The sequence below is a fragment of the Xiphophorus hellerii genome, chromosome 7 (genome assembly GCF_003331165.1).
Source record: "Xiphophorus hellerii strain 12219 chromosome 7, Xiphophorus_hellerii-4.1, whole genome shotgun sequence".
Taxonomy (NCBI): Eukaryota; Metazoa; Chordata; class Actinopteri; order Cyprinodontiformes; family Poeciliidae; genus Xiphophorus; species Xiphophorus hellerii.
The window spans coordinates 15369575-15389694 of record NC_045678.1 but is presented as its reverse complement, the minus strand read 5'-3'; the positions used below and the strand labels follow the sequence as shown (position 1 = coordinate 15389694).

Sequence of the window (20120 nt, the reverse complement as noted above, 5' to 3'; positions counted from 1 at the left end):
AAATGTGCAATGTTTGAACTTTACGATATAATGGTACTCTTCTCTTCAGACCACCATCACAAGGTTATCATGCACATGTCTTTAATTAACTATGAGAAGGTTAAAGAAAATTGCTTGAAACTATGTACAAATAATGTATTTTTGTATGAAATGTAGTAGATTACTCCCTTCTAGTACCCCAAAAAATGTAGCTCAAAACAACCAAAATGGTGAAAGGACCATCACCCAACACATTAAAAAGCATGTCAAAACAGAAAATTCAGGAGAACATCTTTAAAAAGATAACTACTATGTAATGTGCAAAATAATATTTAGTTTTGCATTTTGTGAAAGTACTTTCTTATTTTGTGCTTCAAAGTAAACATTTGTTCTCCTGCCTCCAATCAGGTACAATCAGTGACCATGAGTCACTGCAAAGGGCTCGTGCTCAGACTCATCGCTAACCCCAGCAGCTGGTCTTCATCCCTCAGCCACAGCCATCACATAAGCATAAGCACACAACCTGTTGAAAGAATCACTGAGTTGCTCAACTTTATGTCAGTTTGAAAGTGGAATAACATGTATATCCATCCGTAGCTGGTTTGAGAAACATCAAAAAGCTGCGCTACAGATTCAAACAAGCTACCAATCTTTCATCTAAGGTAGACACAAACACAAAGACACCTTCTAAAACAAAGACTTTCAGCAATCATAAATACAAGCTCCACGTTACTATATGGAAAAATAAGTATGGAACGAAGTCCACGCACACAAACAAACACACCCCGACGCGCAGCTCAGAAAGAACACACTGAAACTCTGAGTCTGGAGGAATAAATTGCCTTCCAGCTCCATTAAAAACACCATCCAAATCCAATCTGAAACCCAGGATCATTGCTAACAGATGTCTCTGTTTACAGCTGGGTATTGTTGTTTGTTGCCCCACCGGGGCAAACTGCCAGAACAGCATCTCATTTTCCATTTTCTACTGAGGAGAGATGTTAAAATGCCTTAATTGCAACTCTAAAGGGTGTTAAAGAGAGGCTTTTCTTAGCCAGCAAGTTTTTGAAAAGTGAAACTTTACGTCTCATTTCTAATAAAATGTGCGATAAAAACGATTCGTGGTCATAATCCCTGTGTGTGACACGCTTGCTTTCCTACACAAAATTAGATTTCAGACCTGGGGCTATTCACTGTCGCTGTACTAATTAAACTCACTTCAAACATCCAATAAACAAATTAGTGACTTGACATAAATAATAATAAACCCTGCAGATGATACAGTCTACTCAGATTTAGTTCATAGCACTATAAAAATTTATGAAATTGCTACGTTTCCAAAAGATTTTCTATTATTACTAGTGGATATAGGATATGATTTATAAAAATATGTGTTGTTGTGAAACTGAAAATAAATCTTATATGTATTAAACAATGATTTACTATACACAATTATCTATATATATTAATTAAATTAATGGAGAAGTATCTCAGTGTGATTCAGTTTTTAGATTTGGGGAGTGTATGACTAATTGATGTCCTGTCAGCAAATTTTTCTACCTGAGCTATGGATCTATGTTGCTCCTCCAGAGTTCTCATGGGTCGTTTGGTTGGTTCTTTGAATAATTCTCTAATTGACCATGCCTATTCAGATCAGATGGATGGTCCATGTCTTAAGAGGTTTCTCTTGCACCATTCTTTTTTCCATTTTCAGATGGTGGATAAAGCAAAGCTCTGTGAAATGTTCATTGTTTGGGATGTTGTTTTATAACCTAACCTTGTTTTGAACATCTCCACAACTTTATCCCAGACCTGTCTGCTGTACTGTTTAGTCTTCACGATGCTGTTTGTTCTCAAATGTTCTGAAAAAAACCTCTCAAGTCTTCACAGCTGTATTTATCGTGAGGATTGTTGCAGATGGACTGTATATGCTATTCACGGGACTTTGTTTAGTGGTGTCAGCATAAAGAACGGTGAATACAAATGTATGCAACACTTTTCAGATATTTATTTGTAAATAGTTTGAAAGAACATGCATCATTTTTATTCCATTTCATGATCATGCACTACTTTCTGCAGGGCTATCATATGAAATCCCATTAAAATGCATTACAAGTTTGTGTGGCTGTAAAGTAAAATAAAAGCAAGGACAAAGGATGGGAATATTTTTTAAAATTATTATGTGAATCTGCGTACTGTTGATGACTGACTCATTCATCTTTGTATCTGTCCTCCACATTCACCCCATTTGTCTTCAGTCTTTGAAAGAATAACTCTTACACACCCTGAGCATTTATGGATCTACATTAGAGGATGGCTGATTATCATAAAGTGACATTTTCATAATGATGGCCAGTAACAAGCCATAAAATTACCTGGTTCTAAATCATTTAACTGAGATAAAGGAGAAAAAAAACACTGCACTGCTACACAATAACACTGTTGTAAGAATTATGACAAAATCATTTTGCAGTCAAGCACAAATGGTAAAGGAACCAAAGTATTATGTACAATATCTACATTTTGACATTTAAGATCCTTGGATCAGAATATTGTGGTCAATTTTTGTTAAACTTTGACCAACTGGTACCAATTCTGGCCAATTTAATAAGTAAATTATGAGAATATGTTGCATAAGAACAGCATTTCCAAAATGTTCTTCTCACATTTCTGCCATGAGCAGCTGTTATTTCTTTACACTCATGTGTAAACAGTCACTCTGAAACTGTTTTACAACTATTTGAAAAGCAAGAATGATTATTGATGTTTACCATCTTGTTTTTAGGATTACTTTGGTTAGCATAACTGAAGCAGCGGTCTCCAGCGGTTCTCTGGAGAACATTAGGTAACTAACTGAAGGCATGAGGAAGAAATATGTTTTGTGATCAGAAAAAGATCAAATTGGTACCTGTTCACCACCTAGAAAGCATAAAAATCTGGTATTGATCAATAGCCAATTTGTTGATGCATTTCTAAAAAGGTACAACTTTCTATCAAGATACTAAGCAAGTTTGTAGGTATGAATCTTACTTGGTTTGCACTGAAAAGTTGGAGCTAAACTACAAAGTCTATCTGCCACCACACTAATCTGTTTCTATCAGGATCAGAAGAGTGGAGCTTATATCATAAATCGAATTGCAGATATACGGTGAGAGGAACCATTCAGGAAACCTACTACAGTTGTGCGTGAAAACGTCCTTGTATGTCAGATAAGAAAGAATAAAATAATTCACTGTTTGACCACAATGAAAGACCAGGGATACAACCCGGCTCTACTTATCCAGGGTTGATCCCTTAATTTTTAGACATTCAACAGTTATTACACCCTGACTGCTGTCGTTCCTCTATCAGGTGACTCCTAAACCATGACGGGAAACAGCAAATCTACTTTTCCTGAACAAGGAAGCAGAGTATCCTCTGCTCTGATGGATACAACAGAGGAAACAGCATGTGAAAACGAGAGAAACAGATAACCCTACAGAGGAATGCAAAAAAAAAAAAAAACTAAGAAAGAATGGAAAGACAAATGAAGAGAGAATAAGAGCCAAAGAAATAATAAGAAATACTTGTTATAAAAACTGACAGGGAAGATGGACGATTAGCGATGACAGAACAAAAGAGAGTGAGGTAGAGAGGGAAGAAGATCTTGGCTGTGTTTGTTTGGCAACAACAGGCTAAGGAGCCCCAGGGGTATGCTAATGAGAGCGAGGCCTTTCAGCAGAGCGGAGACCGCTGGAGTAGAGCAAGAGTGGGCTCTTCTCACGGATACTAGACCTCAGAGATAAAGGGGGTCAGTGGGGGATGGGAGCCTCAGGGGTCAGGGGAAGTGAACTTAGCGGGGATCCCACAACAGCAACTGGTGTGCTAATCTTTAAGCACTTCTACCATAAACCCTGTAAATACTTGGTGAGCTAACATCTTCCTCATTAGGTTGGTACTGTAAATCTGTTGAAGAAAACAAACACTCTATCCTTCTTTTTGAGATTATTCAACGGCATTCATCATGTTTTCCACATAAATGCTTGCAGTTCAAGCAAAGAATCAAGTGAGATAAATTGTAAAACAAGACACAATAGATGCACACAGAGGATGCATGCCGATACATTACAGTAGAATATAACAAGATTAAAAGCAATCCAGTGTATAAACCTTTGGGTTTTACACACAAAAAAGAGCTTAATATAGAAAAAAATAATGCTTACAATATGTTCTTACTTAGTAAAATGAATAAACAGCACTTAAAAAAAATGTTTTTTGGCTTTAGGGCTCTAAAAGTAAATCTTTCTAATTCCCAAAGCATTTCCTGTTTAAGCAAAGTTTACAACAACAGTATTTGTTGGTTCTAAATCCACTTAGTTGTCATTGTTTTTTTACGTGACTGGTAAATTGGCAATTTTCCAGGATTTTCTCAGCAAGGTAAAGTTGCAGGTTGTCCAATAATTCCAGGCAGTTTACTTATTTAAGGTATCCTTGGAGTATGTCAAAAAATGTTTTTGATTTTTATAAGAAGCTGCAATACCTGTGCTGTGCCAAAAGGGGGTGAGAACGTCAACTTTAACACCATCAAAATTCAAAAGAAGAATATCTTGTGTGTGGCAAAAGCAGTGCAAGACTGCTAAAACATCTGACTGTGGTTTTTCAAAGTTTAACTGAGAGAGAACATGAACAAGTTGAGACAGATGTGGAAACAGTTCTCATCTATTCTGTCTCGTGTAGTCCACATTGTTAAGCTTTTTAAAAAGTTAATAAATGTAGCTGTTTTGTTGGAAAAAAACTCAATTTTCAGTGGATAAGTGCAAGTGCAGAAATGTATACAACTTGAAAAATATAAGTGTTAGTTTTAACAGTGCCCTAAACACAAAAATTATATAAACAAATGGGAAAATCTCTTTTACAAGCAAGCATCCTAGAAAAAAAAAAACATGGGCCGGGTTTAGCTAAATTGTCACACAGTTTTATGTCATCAGTGATATAGATAAAATGTATGCCTCAATTAGTTAGAAGGTGATATGCTCAAACCTTCACCGTCATTTTTGATAAAACGTTAAAACAATTTTCATTGCTTGCTTGCTGCTCATGTTGGGCAAATTCTTGTTATTGAGCTCAAAATGACCAGTCCCTTTAACTTAATGTTGTTGTCGAGACAGTTTGATCTGCTTCCAAAAGTGGATTGTAAAACTGTCGAAGTAAATGAAGGTGGGAATACTTCAGGCCGCTCAAATGACAGGTTCTTTAAAATGCAGAGTCTTATGAAACATTTATTCTATTTTTGCAACCAGAAAGTAGCAGGATTTTCAATACTTTTTGGCATTAGGAACACCTTAGAATAAGATTGAGATAAAAATGTAACATATGGAAATCTAGAGTAGAATGGTCTACAATAATTACTTATTTTTTAAAACATAGTTTGTTATTTTTCTTGAAAAATCATAATGGTAAGACCCCTGTCTTGTCTCATTAAACCCACATCCTTTACTAATAATTTCATGAATTGGGTGCATCATTACACCTCTTAATGCCATTGCAATAATTTTTTCTTATTAAAAAATTTATATATTCTAATTATGCAAAGCAATACACAATTAATAATGAACTGGGATTGGGCTCATCTTCACCAAAACCAATGACTGTGACTGTGGGAGTTTCACAAGAGTACAGGCGACGGAGCCTGAATGCTGCAAGCTCGAGACTCTGCCTTGAGACGTGGCCACTCCCCTACTGGAGGACACAATCTGCATGATGATGAAGCTCACACGAATAAAACGGGCCTCATTGTGGGTCAACCTTTCACTCTGTGAGACTTGGAGCTCTGAATGCTCCTCAGTGCTCAGCCACCCGTGAAGACATGCACCCCGGCTGGCTCACACCACACATGAATTTCTCTGGGATCCGGGTCCATGCCCAGGCCCGATCCCAACTAACAGCAAGTAAAGCAAAGCTTGGTCTGACACCAGAGGAATGAGAGCAGATTAGGTCAAATGGGTGTGTGTGGAGCGGACCATATGAGGAATGACTCACTGGTGTCCACTGAAAGGGAAAAAGTAAGCTAAATAGTATAGCATCTAAATAGTTCAGAAACATGTTTGTCACGCTCATGGAGAAAACATCCACTGTCTTGGGAATTGAGATTCTTATAAACATTACTTTGGCAATTTGCTGCAGTGAGTGAGTCTCATTCCAGAGAACCGATCACTGACCCAGATTTAAATACAGTCCTTCTTCGTAGGTCAGCCCGTCCGGTGTTTATCCTGACATGTTTGGCATGAATTCAAGCTATTGATTGGTTTACAGCAACTCTCCACAGAAAACCCATTATACAGATCTATTCATTTGTTTGCTGACCCATTTTCTCCTGTAGATTCGTGGAACAACGGGGTTAGAAACTCTGGACAGTTAAAAGTACAGCTACTAAAAAGCAAATGACCACAGGAATAAACTCCATGTCGCACTGGGTTTTCATTTATCCTGCCATCTTAAATCATCATAGTAGGACATGGAGAGCAAAGCGAAAAAAATGTAGCGGCCTGACTCATAACGAGCCTCATCCTTCCTATTGTTCCATCAAAAAGCAATGAACAAGAGGTAAAAAGTTTATTTCTTTCCTGGTTCATTGTGTAAAGAGCAGAAAAAAGCAAATCACAGGAAATCAGCTCAGTCTTTGACCAGAGTACAGGGTAGAGGTAGAAGTGGAAGTCCTTTAAAGCCCCTATTTTAAGATGTCTTACTGTCTTTGATGTTTCATTCCACTTTTGGATGTTTATAATCCAATTTCTGTTTATACTTCAGTTAAAACTATTTTATTTTCTAAATGAGTAATGATTATTGTCATGTTTCTGAAGTATAATGTTGAAACCTACATGAAAAAATGTGAAACTTTGAAGTGCAACAAACAACATTTGCAAGATATTTCATATGAAACACAAAAAGATGCACTTTAAGCCTACATGAAGACATCCAGTAATGTTTAAATAGACATTCTTTTCAGATGCTATTAAAGCTTATATATATTTTTGTGGCCTTTATAAGCCTTGGACTGTCTTTACAACATACCAACACCAAACCTCAGAAACATTATGTTGAAGCCAATATGTGCACTTCTTTGTGGTGTAATATATTATCCTATAATTCACAGCATTTTATCTCAGACACAATTTTTTTTTCTTGAACAGAAAAAATATATAATACATCTAATTTATGTAGTACAGTAGCAAAGATTAAATATATAAACTATTGAGTTTCGACCAGAAGCAGAAACAGTCTTCATAACTTGGCATCCCTACCATTTCTTCAGTTCTAGGTTTATTTTTTTCTCCTCAGTACTTTACGAAACAATGCCCAAAATATTTGACTCAGTACTTTTTAATTGCATGTTTCTACAATCATGTTAGGTCTGGATATGGAATAACATTCACATGGAGAAGCCTGGCACCCATTTTATTCCTCCTCTTAAAAAATTACTTCAAGACCTTGACAACCTTGACTTTCTGGCATCTCTGCAGCCACTGTGGTTTTGGCCGACATGTTGCAGGCAGAATAAGACACACACACATGCTTCCTATCATCCAGACCCTCTAACTCACTTGAGATTTTGGACGCTGCCACAATGGCTTGGACAGGCAGAAAGCCATATCACATTAATACATAAACCTACAGCTTTAAAAATGTATAATTAAAATCTAATCTGAATCCAAAGTTAGAAACTCGCCATGAAACCAACATCAAATCAAAACAAAGAAATATAAATTATTTGTTGCTTCACTCATTCTATTTCCCTACATGCAGAACAAACCACCTCTTCAGAAACAATAAATAGTCCTTATATAATTGTTTGTTTCTCTTTCAGTCTGCTCTAAACATTTTAATGATGTCTCTTGTCTGTAAGAGCATTTGCTGTGATTGTAGTCCACCACAGTGAGATTACAGAGCAACTCAATCAGTAACAGACATTGAAAGAAAACACATCTGCTTCAGAAAAACAAAGCCACTGCTCTTTTTTCTCAAGTAACCTAGTGTCAATTTCTGTTATAAGAAGTAATGTTATAATTCTGCATTAAGTTTGTAATGTTCTGGCAGAAAAAATGAGAGAAACGAGTGGCAGAGCACGCTATATGTCAAGAAAATCAGTGGTGTAAATGGATAAGTTCACCCTTTTCGTAATATTGCACTTTTGGTCCTTTGGGTTTTCTGCCATAGGCCATTTTGTATCAATCATGCTTCAATTCATAGCTATTTGAGGGGTGTTTCTTTCTTTTCTACATTGTACTTTTAGTGCAAGGCAAGAACATTTAGGTACATGTAGGTACTTGACTCCAATAAATAACAATATGCAACAGTGAGGTTATTTAGGATTATTTTGGTTTGATCTGGGGTTACAGTCAGTCATGGTTTAGAAGAGCTAACTGACCAAAACAAGGGTAAGGACCCAATACAAAGTTACAAGGCAATACTATATAACTGAATTGAATTAGATGTTAAATTAAATTTTTTTTTGTGAGCATTTATTTCTATCTTTATTTTTTCTATAGTTTATTACAACTGTTAATTACAAGGACAAATAACTTGTAATTGGTCACAATGGTTGAAGTGCATGAGCAAAGCATGGCTTGGATATACTATAAGTACTTATAAGTAAGTAAAAGGGAAGTAGGAAGTACAAAACATAGGTAAGAACCGGTAAACCAACCCTGAGACTTTTAAAAAATAAACCCAACAGATACATTGTTATGTGGCTGTAAATTCACATGCCTTTTCAGATTGAGTCACTTTACACTTCCTGTTATTTTAGATGCTGCAAGTTTGGGTTTGGGTTCTAAAATCTGGTAAACTGAAGTTAGAGTGACTGGATAGCAAATAACACAATGGAAAAAAACTTTCATTTCCAGCCTTGTTGCACTGTGCATGTGAACACAGAGTAGCACAATAGAGACATAATGAAGTCCAAAGCTCTTGAGACAGCAAGGATTCTGGACTCTCACCCTCCACTCGTCCCACCCCCCAGCTGCTGGGAATCTCTTCTCTCTGCTACACTCCTGTTTGTCCCATTGTCCCCCACCTCACGCTGCCAACCTCTCACCCTTGACCTTAAAATTCAACCCTTTTCAAAACCCTTGGGTCTTTTACCCAACCTTTATTAGGTTGAGACCCCTCTCCTTTGTGCCAGCTCAACTTCTCCATCGAGGGTTTGTTGACAGCTCTATGACAACAAAGCGGCTAATACGCAGATCACTTTAATGCCATTGTTGCATAAGGCTCCCCTGGAGTCTCAAAGATGAGACCATATCCTGGTAGTACACAGGAGTAACCTGAACCTGACACCTCAACCCTAACAGAGGAGTGTCTGTCCCTTTAAATAATGATACGTTTCTTAATTATTGGCAAATATATAAAAAAGTTGGAGGATAAGAACTTCCTAGACCAACTCCTGGTTTATGACTTGGTCTAAAAGTTGGCCAGTTTATTCCTTTATTGATTTGATGGACAGCTGTTATATATATGTTTGGGGGCTTATTTTGAAGTAAGAAAAGAAGCCATTCTTGAATTGACCTACAATACTGATAGGTACAATGCAATCCCAGATGCCTTCATCGCTATTAAACTGCTTATCTGACAGTATTTTAGTACTTCAGTTCAAGAAGATTCTTGAACATATTTTGAGAGAAACATGACATCACTAGCCACTTAACTGGGTGCAACCTTTGAGTACTGGTTTGGACTCCCTTCTGTTTTCAGAACTGCCGTAATTCTTTATGGCATAGATTCAAGAAGGTGTCAAAAAATATTCAAAAAACAGGAACAACAATAAATATCCAAAAGTTTTAAGTTGGGTGTTTTTGGAGTTACTTTTGTTGCTGGGCACCCATTTCTCATCCCCATTTTTTACATTGGAGTTGTGCACACTTTCCTCCTCATCAGAAAAATATTCCTCAGTTTTGTCCATATTGACATCATAGCATGACAATAGTTACGAATATGCTTTTGATTTGTAAGCTGTACATCTATAATTCAAATCTCTGGTGATGTTCTTTCACTTCTTAAAATGGCCTTGATTGGATTAAGATCAGGAGATTGTGGAAGCTAATGGAGTGAAATGAGCTCATTGTTATATTCAAGAAACCAGTTTGACAAATGGTGCTTTATCCTTCTCCAAGAAGCCATGAGAAGATGAGTACACCATGGACAAAATGGGATGACCATGGTCAACAACAATCCTCAGGTGGACTGTGGAGTGGATGCACACTTGGTACACATTGTTCCAAATAAATATGCCCAATACGATTACATTACCAGAATGAGCCTGAAGTAATGATGCAAGGCTGACAAATGCTTTCATGTTCACATCCAAAGCCTGAAACTGAGTCTCTCCAAACTAAGCAACATCTTTCCAATCTGTTCAAGAGTTTTGGTAACTCTGCACAAATTGTGGCCCATTTTGTGTCATTAGTGGATAGGAGTGTCACCAAGATCTTCTTCTGCTGTAGTAAATTTGTTCCCAGGTTCAATAGGTTGTGCATTTCTAGGTGGTACTGTGAATGTTTTGGTTGTAACGAGATGTTTGAGCGGCTGTTGCCTGTCTGTCATCACAAACTAGTCTGTTCATTCTCCCCCGACCTTTGACATCAAAAAGGCATTTTCATCCACACAGCTGCTCCTCTTTTTTTTTTCCTGGGCGGTTCTCTGAAAACTTGAAAAACGGCTGTGAGTGAGAATCCCAGTAGATTAGCAGTTTCTGAAATACTCAGGCCAGCCCGTCTGACACCTAAAACCCATTTCTTCCCTATTTCATCTTCACCACGTCTGATTGTGTAAATGCAGTGTTACTGGCATGTCATTGGCAGGTTTGTTATTTGTGTTATGGTGTTGTCAGTAATTGACTGAAAGATTCTGTACTGATGGCAAATTCTTTAAAACATAACTTGAAAACTTCGGCATCTGTGTGAAAACAAAAATTGGAATTTCTAGTTTTAGTTTTTTCTTTACTGCCCAATCCTCTGTAATCATATTTACAAAGCTTCTGTTTACATGTTTTAAATATTTTAAATTAAGTATCATTAGAGATATGGCAAAAACAAAATGTTCAACATGAAAAACATCAGGCAATTCTCTGAAAAAGCAGCCACAGGAAGACTAGTTTCAATTGAAAAACAACATATCAGGTGCAAATCTCTTTCCACTCATATTCACACTTTATATTAGTGTTAGCTCACTTCCAGAAGGTTTGAAACTTCCTCAGCTCTAAAGATTTCTTTATAGCTGTTGCTGTTCTACTGTTACAGTATTTATTCTTTTCCCATACACTAAAGGTCAAAAGCCAAGATGACTTAAGAGGCCCTTAAATAGTGTCATTACAATATTCCTACAGCGAGCCAATCCCAACTCTAGTCTGCGTGTTGTTGTAGAGCTAAGCTGTTTTTCAGACAGAAACATCTGGGATTTCCTCTGACCTGAAGCAGCAGTTAGCTGGTGTTTTTTTCTCCTTTGCTTTGCAGTAACTTTTGCTGAGTGACACAAAATATCCTAAAATAAGTATGTGATGAAATAATCAAACATCACTATACTCTTTTTCCATTTTTTAGCAGTCTAATTAAATTAAAATCCATTCTGTCACATCTCCAACCAGTCTGCATTGAAACCTACCCAAACATTCTCCCTGAGCTCTTATATTTCCTGCAGCTGTCTCGTTATAAAAGCTCAGCTATTTCAGATTCTCATCTGCTTGGCAGAAGTGACTCTTCCTGTCTATCAATCCCATCTTTGAAAGATAATAAACAGACTATGCAAATTCTCACTTGTAAAACTTTGTCTTGGTGAGAAAAAAAAAAAATCGGGATGGAAAGAATGACTCCTCTAACTAATATAATCTGTCACAACAAGAGAAAAAATGAGTCATGCTCATTTCCAACATCTTGTGTAACCCAAACACCAGTCATTGCAGAAATATCTTCACAAGATTTGTTATAGGGGCTATGAAGCAAACTTTAAATATCTGCATCAGGAATGTATCCTGAATTCCTTCTATGGAGCTGTAGAAATATTCATATGGGGCTGTGAGGGTATTCATTTAAATCGCTGCTCAATTCGACCCCACTGTTGCGTTTGGCTGCCTCCCCGTAGTCCCCGGCTGTCTGGCAAGGCTCTTTGCATGAAGACCATTTCTCACTGGTGTGCCGGGGTACCCCAGATGCTTTTGTCTTACGGTTGTTTAGCAGCCGCGTTAAAGGGCTGAGGACAAAGACCTATCTGTGGAGGCTTGAATACACTCAGCAGGCACATAGCCAACAGCTCAATCCTATAGGCTCCCACAGCTGAAAAGCAGACTAATGCATTCGGTTTTCACTCCTGACAGGGGATCTTGCAGGGAAGAGAGCTGGGGGCCCTTTTCTTTCTCATAAGATCACCTTAGTAATTTTACATGCAGCTTGTGGTCACACAAATCCCAGAAATAAGGTCACAAAGTAGATTTTGAACAATTATTTTTCTTCAAATCAGCTAATATTAATTTCTAGTGTTTAATTAGGTCTGATCTACCAAGTTTGATTTTGAGCAATTCCAATTATTTTGTTCTAAGGACTAAAACACATACAAAAGAGAGAAAGACTGCAGTGTAGATCCTTTGAGAAAAGTAGTAATTTTGAATTTTCAACAGAAAACAAATAAATTACACAATCATCCCAAATTATACATCAAAAGATTTGCCCTAAAACTTTTGTGATGTTTTTATTAAACTTTAAAAAGTGCATAAAAGTACATAATGTTGATTGTCTTAGTAAAAACTGAAAGTGGTGGGAGGTCTAAATGTTTGATTTTCAGTATTTGAGCAGCCAATCTTTAATCATAGCAGATCAAGGGAAATCTGGCCAATCCAATCTGACCAAACTAATCTGTGCAGCTGTACTTACAAAATAGCAAATGGTAAAACAATAATATAGTTATTTTGAATGTCTTAATCTAAGCCTAATGTACATACTTCTGGGGATAAAATAATAATAAAAAAACAATACTTATTCTTACATCTTTCAGTACCGTTTTGGAATTTGAGTAAAGGAGAGAGTGAGCATGTACTCAACTGCAAACATAAGACTTGTCAATTAAAGTTGCTCAACTATTGCCTTTGCTGTCTTGTTTAATAACGCAGATGTATTCAGAACCACAGTTTAATAAAAAAGGGGCTTGACAAGAAGTATGAAGACATTCATTGGTCTTTGTGGTTAGGGTACTCAGAATAATAAACTGATTAGAAAACAATCTGGAGCTGCTGAAATATTTACATATGTTCTACTTGGTTGAGACAGCTAATGGTGTGCATGAAAGCATGCAAGACACCACTTTTGTTGGAGGCCATTTTAAGCCTACTGGGAAATAAAACCAAAGCAAGTTATAATAAGCCGCACAAGTAACACCATTGGAGTGGAAAATGTACAGTCACTGTAAAAAAGGATAATTTGGTTTGCCTAAATAAATTACCTTAGTAATGATTTCACAAAATGAGTTTTGTGAAATCATTATAGGCAGTCAGTATGTTGCTCTGAAACAGAAAACAATTCTTTGAGGAAAAAAAAAAATGTTCTGAGAGTCAAGATAATCAAGAAGTCAAAGTTGGTGTTTTTTTTTTTCTCTTGTCTTTCCACAGCCATCACCTTTTCACTGGATGGTCATACTGGAGACACTGTTGGTCCAAAGTTGACATCAAGTGTCATAATATTACATCAAACAAACTAAATAAGATCGTTTTTTTCTATATTGCTAAAAATATTTTTTCCCCATAGCATTACTTTTCTATTATATATTTTCTGTGGTTTAGACATGTTAACATTTGTTTTTGAAACATTTGAAAATGTTCATAGAACCAACATGGTGTTAAATCTAAACTAGTACTGATTTCTATGTAGATAATTATTAAACCCGCAGCAGGTAATTTTTATATAAATATCTTCTTTTTACATATTTGTTGAAACTATCACTATATCCTATCACTATGTCAATATATTATCAGTGAGACAGATAATTTGTGAAATAAAAAATTAAACTCCTCTGGAGGAGGAATGTCTCACCATTGTCAGCCACGGTCGTGTACGTGATGCTCACAATCTTCCCCCGTTTAGCGCGTGGCATAGTTCAAGCTCAAGATTTCTGATTGCTGCAGCTGTGCTAATGGCGGAGAATTAATGTAACATTACAGGAGAACTGTCAATTTCTACAGTTCTTTGCAGGTCCTGCAGTAGGGGAGGAGCTTTGGAGGTCTCATTGTCACCCAACAGAGCAAGAGGGAGGGGCTTGTGAGGTGTGCTAGTTCAAACTTTCAGATTAAGTCCACAGATTTCTCAGAAGTCCCTAATGCTACTTTAAGTGACACCAAAGTCACAATGGCTTGAATGTTAAAACAATAGTTTATGCAGTATGTTCTTACACCACATATCTACGCACAGAAATACAGTAACTACTGGCAACAGCTTCACTGAACACCTCAAAAGCAAAAGTTTGGAAAGAACATCAAATTTGTACAAAAAATGATCAATTTCATTAATATACTTATCAAAAGATTATATAAAAAGTCACCCTCAATCTTTTTAGAGATGAATTTTCTGGTTTTCTTCAAAGTAGGCTCCTCTGTATCAAACAACAGCATTGCGTAAATGAATATGCAAACTGGGATTTTCTTTTTAATTTTGCAACAAAGTTGTAACTGTTGCAAATCTCCCCAAAGCCAAAACTCAGGTCTTATGTTCCTCTGTAACGTTTATTCAGCTACAGTCTGCATATCTGTGGGTGAAATGGTTCATATCAATGAAAGCAGAGTCAGTCATACTGCAAATGCATCCTAAAATTCATCAAATCCATTCCAAAGTTTATGAAAGAAATTGTGAACATAAACTTGTAGGTGCTGCCATAAGTTTGACATTTAGTGTAATCAGAGTGCTTGTAAAAGAAAATTGTACATTGTAGAAAAAAAAGAAAAACATTACAGTTGATTTTATTAGCGAAAGAATATGAGTAAATAAGTACAAACAGTCTTTTTATCTATTCATTTTAGTTCTGAGCAAGATGTGGCTAGCATAAGCAGCACAGAGAGCAGAAAGTAGTGCAACACTGCTGAATGCCTGCTGGAGCAGTGAATAAACGTTCATCAGCTGCAGCATCTCTTCGCTTACCGTGACCCATTATTTCCACCAGGCCTTCTGGAACAATCATCTGACTGTGAACACAACAGTGATCGAAACTGCTGCTCCACTAACAAGGACCCCCATTTTGCTCTGAATACATGAAGTGATGCCAGCAGGATGTCAAACTGAAAAGGAAGCTGTATTGGTCAGCCGAACTCTGATAATCAGATCTGTTCTTAAATCTGTAGATAATGACCAGATTGTGTCAATTGAATAATTTATCCTATACAAGGCTACAGCTGTCTGTGCCTGTCATAAAACTTTGCTCTTTTTGCATAGAGAAGATATTTCCAGTGCTAACCTTTAAAAAATATAGATGGCATAGTGACTGTGACACTTTGATAAGTATTAGGATCCTCTGAACTATTTAATATTTGTTCACATTAAAGCTGCAAATTACATAATATTTTATTGTAATTGATGTCATAGACCAAGACACAGTAGTGAGTAATTTGAACAGGGGACACGTTTTTACAAATTTAATTTTAAAAAAAGAGGTTAGAGGGAGCTAAATTCAAAATAATGACACACTCCAGAATGAAATATGTAAAAAAAAAAAAAAAAAAATCAAGTCTGCTGATGTTTCTGAAAGTAAAAGCAACAAAACATCACTCACACACCACCTTCCATCCGCTGTGTTCATTAGCCTTTCAGTGATGGTGGAAGCCCATGCGTAAGCAAGAATCCAACCAAGAAACCTCTATTTCTATCATGTCACAAAGCCCAATGGCTCGCTTTGTTGTCTGAGGACTTATATGCTCAGCAAATTAACATGACTGATCTGGCAGACCTGGAGGACTTGGAGAGCTCAGTGAAGATGAAAGAAACCCAGAAGAAGGAAGACGGGAGATTTCAAGGGAAACAAAGTGGACCAGCAGGAAGAGGAGGAGATGAATGTGAATAAAGTTTTTGATAGAACTAAAATGTGTCTTTTTGCAACTGCACGGCTGCAGAAAGTCCTCAGACGGGCCTCGTCGGGTGTACAATAACCTAAGATGCTCAGTCACATGCGATGCCAAATGGAAAGAGGCCCAGAAATCACATAACTATGACAGCGGCAAGCTCATTATGGAGAATATTCGCTGTAATTAATGACTGCAAAGCGGAGAGCAATTTGCAGATTATTGATGGTGACATAAAAATGTTAGGTCTTCAAAGGTTAACAGATAGACTGGAACATATTTCAAATTTGAAATTCAAAGACGGCCTGAAAAGATTTTGATTTAAATAGCAACGCTACTACTGCTCTCCACAACCACTTACCATCCCCACAGCAACTCAATCTCCAAGCCTGTTTATTACTGAGCTTTGAGAAGAGGAGCATGTGCTTATGACCTCCAATTTGCCTCTGAGCAGAAGAATCATGAGTCAACTTAAAGTAGGAAGAGCTTATCTGACTCTCTGTTTTTGCTCTGCCCTAGACTGACAATTTGCTGTTGTGCCAAAGCGCCTGGCTTGCCCAGCACTACCGGTCACAGGTCTTTCCTCCCCTCAGACTCAGGATGCAAGGTCACAGCACATACAGTTCACTGCAGTGACACGTCCCAGATACCCTCAGCACAGATGAACAAAAACATGTGCAATATAGAAGAGCCCAAGACAAACAACAGATCAGAAACAGCAAGAGACAAAGCCTGAGCTAGTGTGACTAATTCAGCCCATCAAAGGACCCGATTTAGCAATGAAAGCGTCACGTTAGTCATGGAAATAATTTATGATGCAAAAATTAACCTCAAGTCAAAATCAGTTCTTGGTTTCACTGTCTGCTAAACCACGAGTCATGCGTGACGTCAATGTCTTCATCTGTAGCCAGTCCATGAGGGCCTCAAGGTCTTGCTGCAACCAGTTGCACGCAGGCCATAATTTTAGGATCACACGAAATGCAAGTGTCAAATTTTAACGTCCCATCCCACAAAACTGCTATTCAAAATGGTGGTACTAAAGACGCAGGCCAGATAAAGAGGACCGCAAGTCCTTCAGCGAGCAAGAGAACAAAACAGATGTTTGTTTTGGGAGATACAGTACAAGTACTTGTACAAAAGTACAAGTACTTTTGATCCTCCATGGGCTGCCACCTTATCGTGGTGGAGGGGTTTGAGTGTCCCAATGATCCTAGGAGCTATGCTGTCTGGGGCTTCATGCCCCTGGTAGGGTCACCCAAGGCAGACAGGTCCTAGGTGAGGGACCAGACAAAGAGCAGCCCAAAGACCCCAATGATGAAGGAAAACTTTGGACTTGGTGTTCCCTCGCCCGGACGCGGGTCACCGGGGCCCCACTCTGGAGCCAGGCCTGGAGGGGGGGCACGATGGCGAGCGTCTGGTGGCCGGGCTTTTACCCATGGAGCCCGGCCGGGCTCAGCCCGAAGAGGAAACATGGGCCCCCCCTCCCATGGGCCCACCACCCGTGGGAGGGGCCAAAGGGGTCGGGTGCAGTGTGGGATGGGTGGCAGCAGAGGGAGGGGACCCTGGCGGTCCGATCCTCGGTTGCAGAAACTGGCTCTTGGGACGTGGAATGTCACCTCTCTGGTGGGGAAGGAGCCGGAGCTAGTGCGTGAGGTCGAGAGGTTCCGGCTAGAAATAGTCGGTCTCACCTCGACGCACGGCTCTGGTTCTGGAACCAGTCTCCTTGAGAGGGGCTGGACATACTTCCACTCTGGAGTTGCCCAAGGTGAGAGGCGTCGGGCAGGAGTGGGCATACTTGTTGCTCCCCATCTCGGCGCCTGTACGTTGGGGTTTACCCCGGTGAACGAGAGGGTAGCATCCCTCCGCCTACGGGTGGGGGGACGGGTTCTGACTGTCGTTTGTGCTTACGGGCCGAACGACAGTTCAGATTACCCACCCTTTTTGGAGTCCTTAGAGGGGGTACTGGAGAGTGCTCCTCCTGGGGACTCCCTTGTTCTGCTGGGGGACTTCAACGCTCACGTGGGCAATGACAGTGAGACCTGGAGGGGCGTGGTTGGGAGGAACGGCCCGCCCGACCTGAACTCGAGCGGTGTTCTGTTGCTGGACTTCTGTGCTCGCCATGGATTGTCCATAACGAACACCATGTTCAAGCATAAGGGTGTCCATATGTGCACTTGGCACCAGGACACCCTAGGCCGCAGTTCGATGATCGACTTTGTCATCGTTTCATCGGATCTGCGGCCGTATGTCTTGGACACTCGGGTGAAGAGAGGTGCGGAGCTGTCCACTGACCACTACCTGGTGGTGAGTTGGCTCCGGTGGTGGGGGCGAAAGCCGGTCAGACCTGGCAGGCCCAAACGTGTTGTGAGGGTCTGCTGGGAACGTCTGGCGGAATCCCCTGTGAGACGGAGCTTTAACTCCCATCTCCGGCAAAACTTCGAACACGTCCCGGGGGAGGTGGGGGACATGGAGTCTGAGTGGACCGTGTTCCGTGCCTCCATTGTCGAGGCGGCCGATCGGAGCTGTGGCCGCAAGGTTGTCGGTGCCTGTCGCGGCGGCAACCCTCGAACCCGCTGGTGGACACCTTCGGTGAGGGATGCCGTCAGGCTGAAGAAGGAGTCCTATCGGGCCTTTTTGGCCTGTGGGACTCCGGAAGCAGCTGATGGGTACCGGCGGGCGAAGCGGCATGCGGCTCGGGCGGTTGCTGAGGCAAAAACCCGGGCGTGGGAGGAGTTTGGAGAGGCCATGGAGAAAGACTTCCGTACGGCTTCGAGGCGATTCTGGTCCACCATCCGGCGTCTCAGGGGGGGGAAGCGGTGCAGCACCAACACTGTTTATAGTGGGGATGGTGTGCTGCTGACCTCTACTCGGGACGTTGTGGGCCGGTGGGCAGAGTACTTCGAAGACCTCCTCAATCCCACCAACATGCCTTCCACTGAGGAAGCGGAGCCTGGGGACTCTGGGTTAGGCTCTCCAATCTCTGGGGACGAGGTCGCCGAGGTGGTTAAAAAGCTCCTCGGTGGCAGGGCCCCGGGGGTGGATGAGATCCGCCCGGAGTTTCTTAAGGCTCTGGATGTTGTAGGGTTGTGTTGGTTGACGCGACTCTGCAATGTCGCATGGACATCGGGGGCAGTTCCCCTGGATTGGCAGACTGGGGTGGTGGTCCCCCTGTTCAAAAAGGGGGACCGGAGGGTGTGCTCCAATTATAGAGGGGTCACACTCTTAAGCCTCCCTGGCAAGGTCTATTCAGGGGTCCTGGAGAGGAGGGTCCGTCGGATAGTCGAACCTCGGATTCAGGAAGAGCAGTGTGGTTTTCGTCCTGGTCGTGGAACGCTGGACCAGCTCTACACCCTCGGCAGGGTCCTGGAGGGTGCATGGGAGTTCGCCCAACCAGTCTACATGTGTTTTGTGGACCTGGAGAAGGCGTTCGACCGTGTCCCTCGGGGAGCCCTGTGGGGGGTTCTCCGGGAGTATGGGGTACCGGGCCCTTTGATACGGGCTGTCAGGTCCCTGTATGACCGGTGTCAGAGTCTGGTCCGCATTGCCGGCAGTAAGTCGGGCTCGTTTCCGGTGAGAGTTGGACTCCGCCAGGGCTGCCCTTTGTCACCGATTCTGTTCATCACTTTCATGGACAGAATTTCTAGGCGCAGCCAAGGTGTTGAGGGGATCCGATTTGGTGGCCTTAGGATCTCATCTCTGCTTTTTGCAGACGATGTGGTCCTTTTGGCTTCATCAGATCGTGATCTGCAGCTCTCGCTGGAGCGGTTCGCAGCCGAGTGTGACGCGGCCGGGATGAGGATCAGTGCCTCCAAATCCGAGGCCATGGTCTTGAGCCGGAAAAGGGTAGAGTGCCTTCTCCGGGTCAGGGGGGGTGTCCTGCCCCAAGTGGAGGAGTTTAAGTATCTCGGGATCTTGTTCACGAATGGGGGAAGAAGGGAGCGGGAGATCGACAGGCGGATTGGCGCAGCGTCTGCTGTCAAGCGGGCGCTGTACCGGTCCGTCGTGGTGAAGAGAGAGCTGAGCCAAAAAGCGAAGCTCTCGATTTACCGGTCGATCTACGTTCCCACCCTCATCTATGGTC

General features: G+C 40.6%; 1 protein-coding gene across 3 annotated transcripts in view; it reads right to left on the bottom strand.

The window, feature by feature from the left end:
- The window catches only part of gpm6bb (glycoprotein M6Bb), a 38960-nt gene that overhangs the window by 13818 nt on the left and 5022 nt on the right, over positions 1-20120 (bottom strand). For 2 of the 3 annotated variants that reach the window (XM_032568221.1, XM_032568223.1), the window contains exon 1: positions 14028-14103. The exons of the other annotated variant lie outside the window; for it this stretch is intronic. In XM_032568221.1, coding sequence (XP_032424112.1) covers positions 14028-14088 — 61 coding nt within the window. In that variant the 5' untranslated portion in view covers positions 14089-14103. Of the gene's footprint in view, positions 1-14027; positions 14104-20120 lie in introns of those variants that run through there. 3 annotated transcript variants of the gene reach the window in all.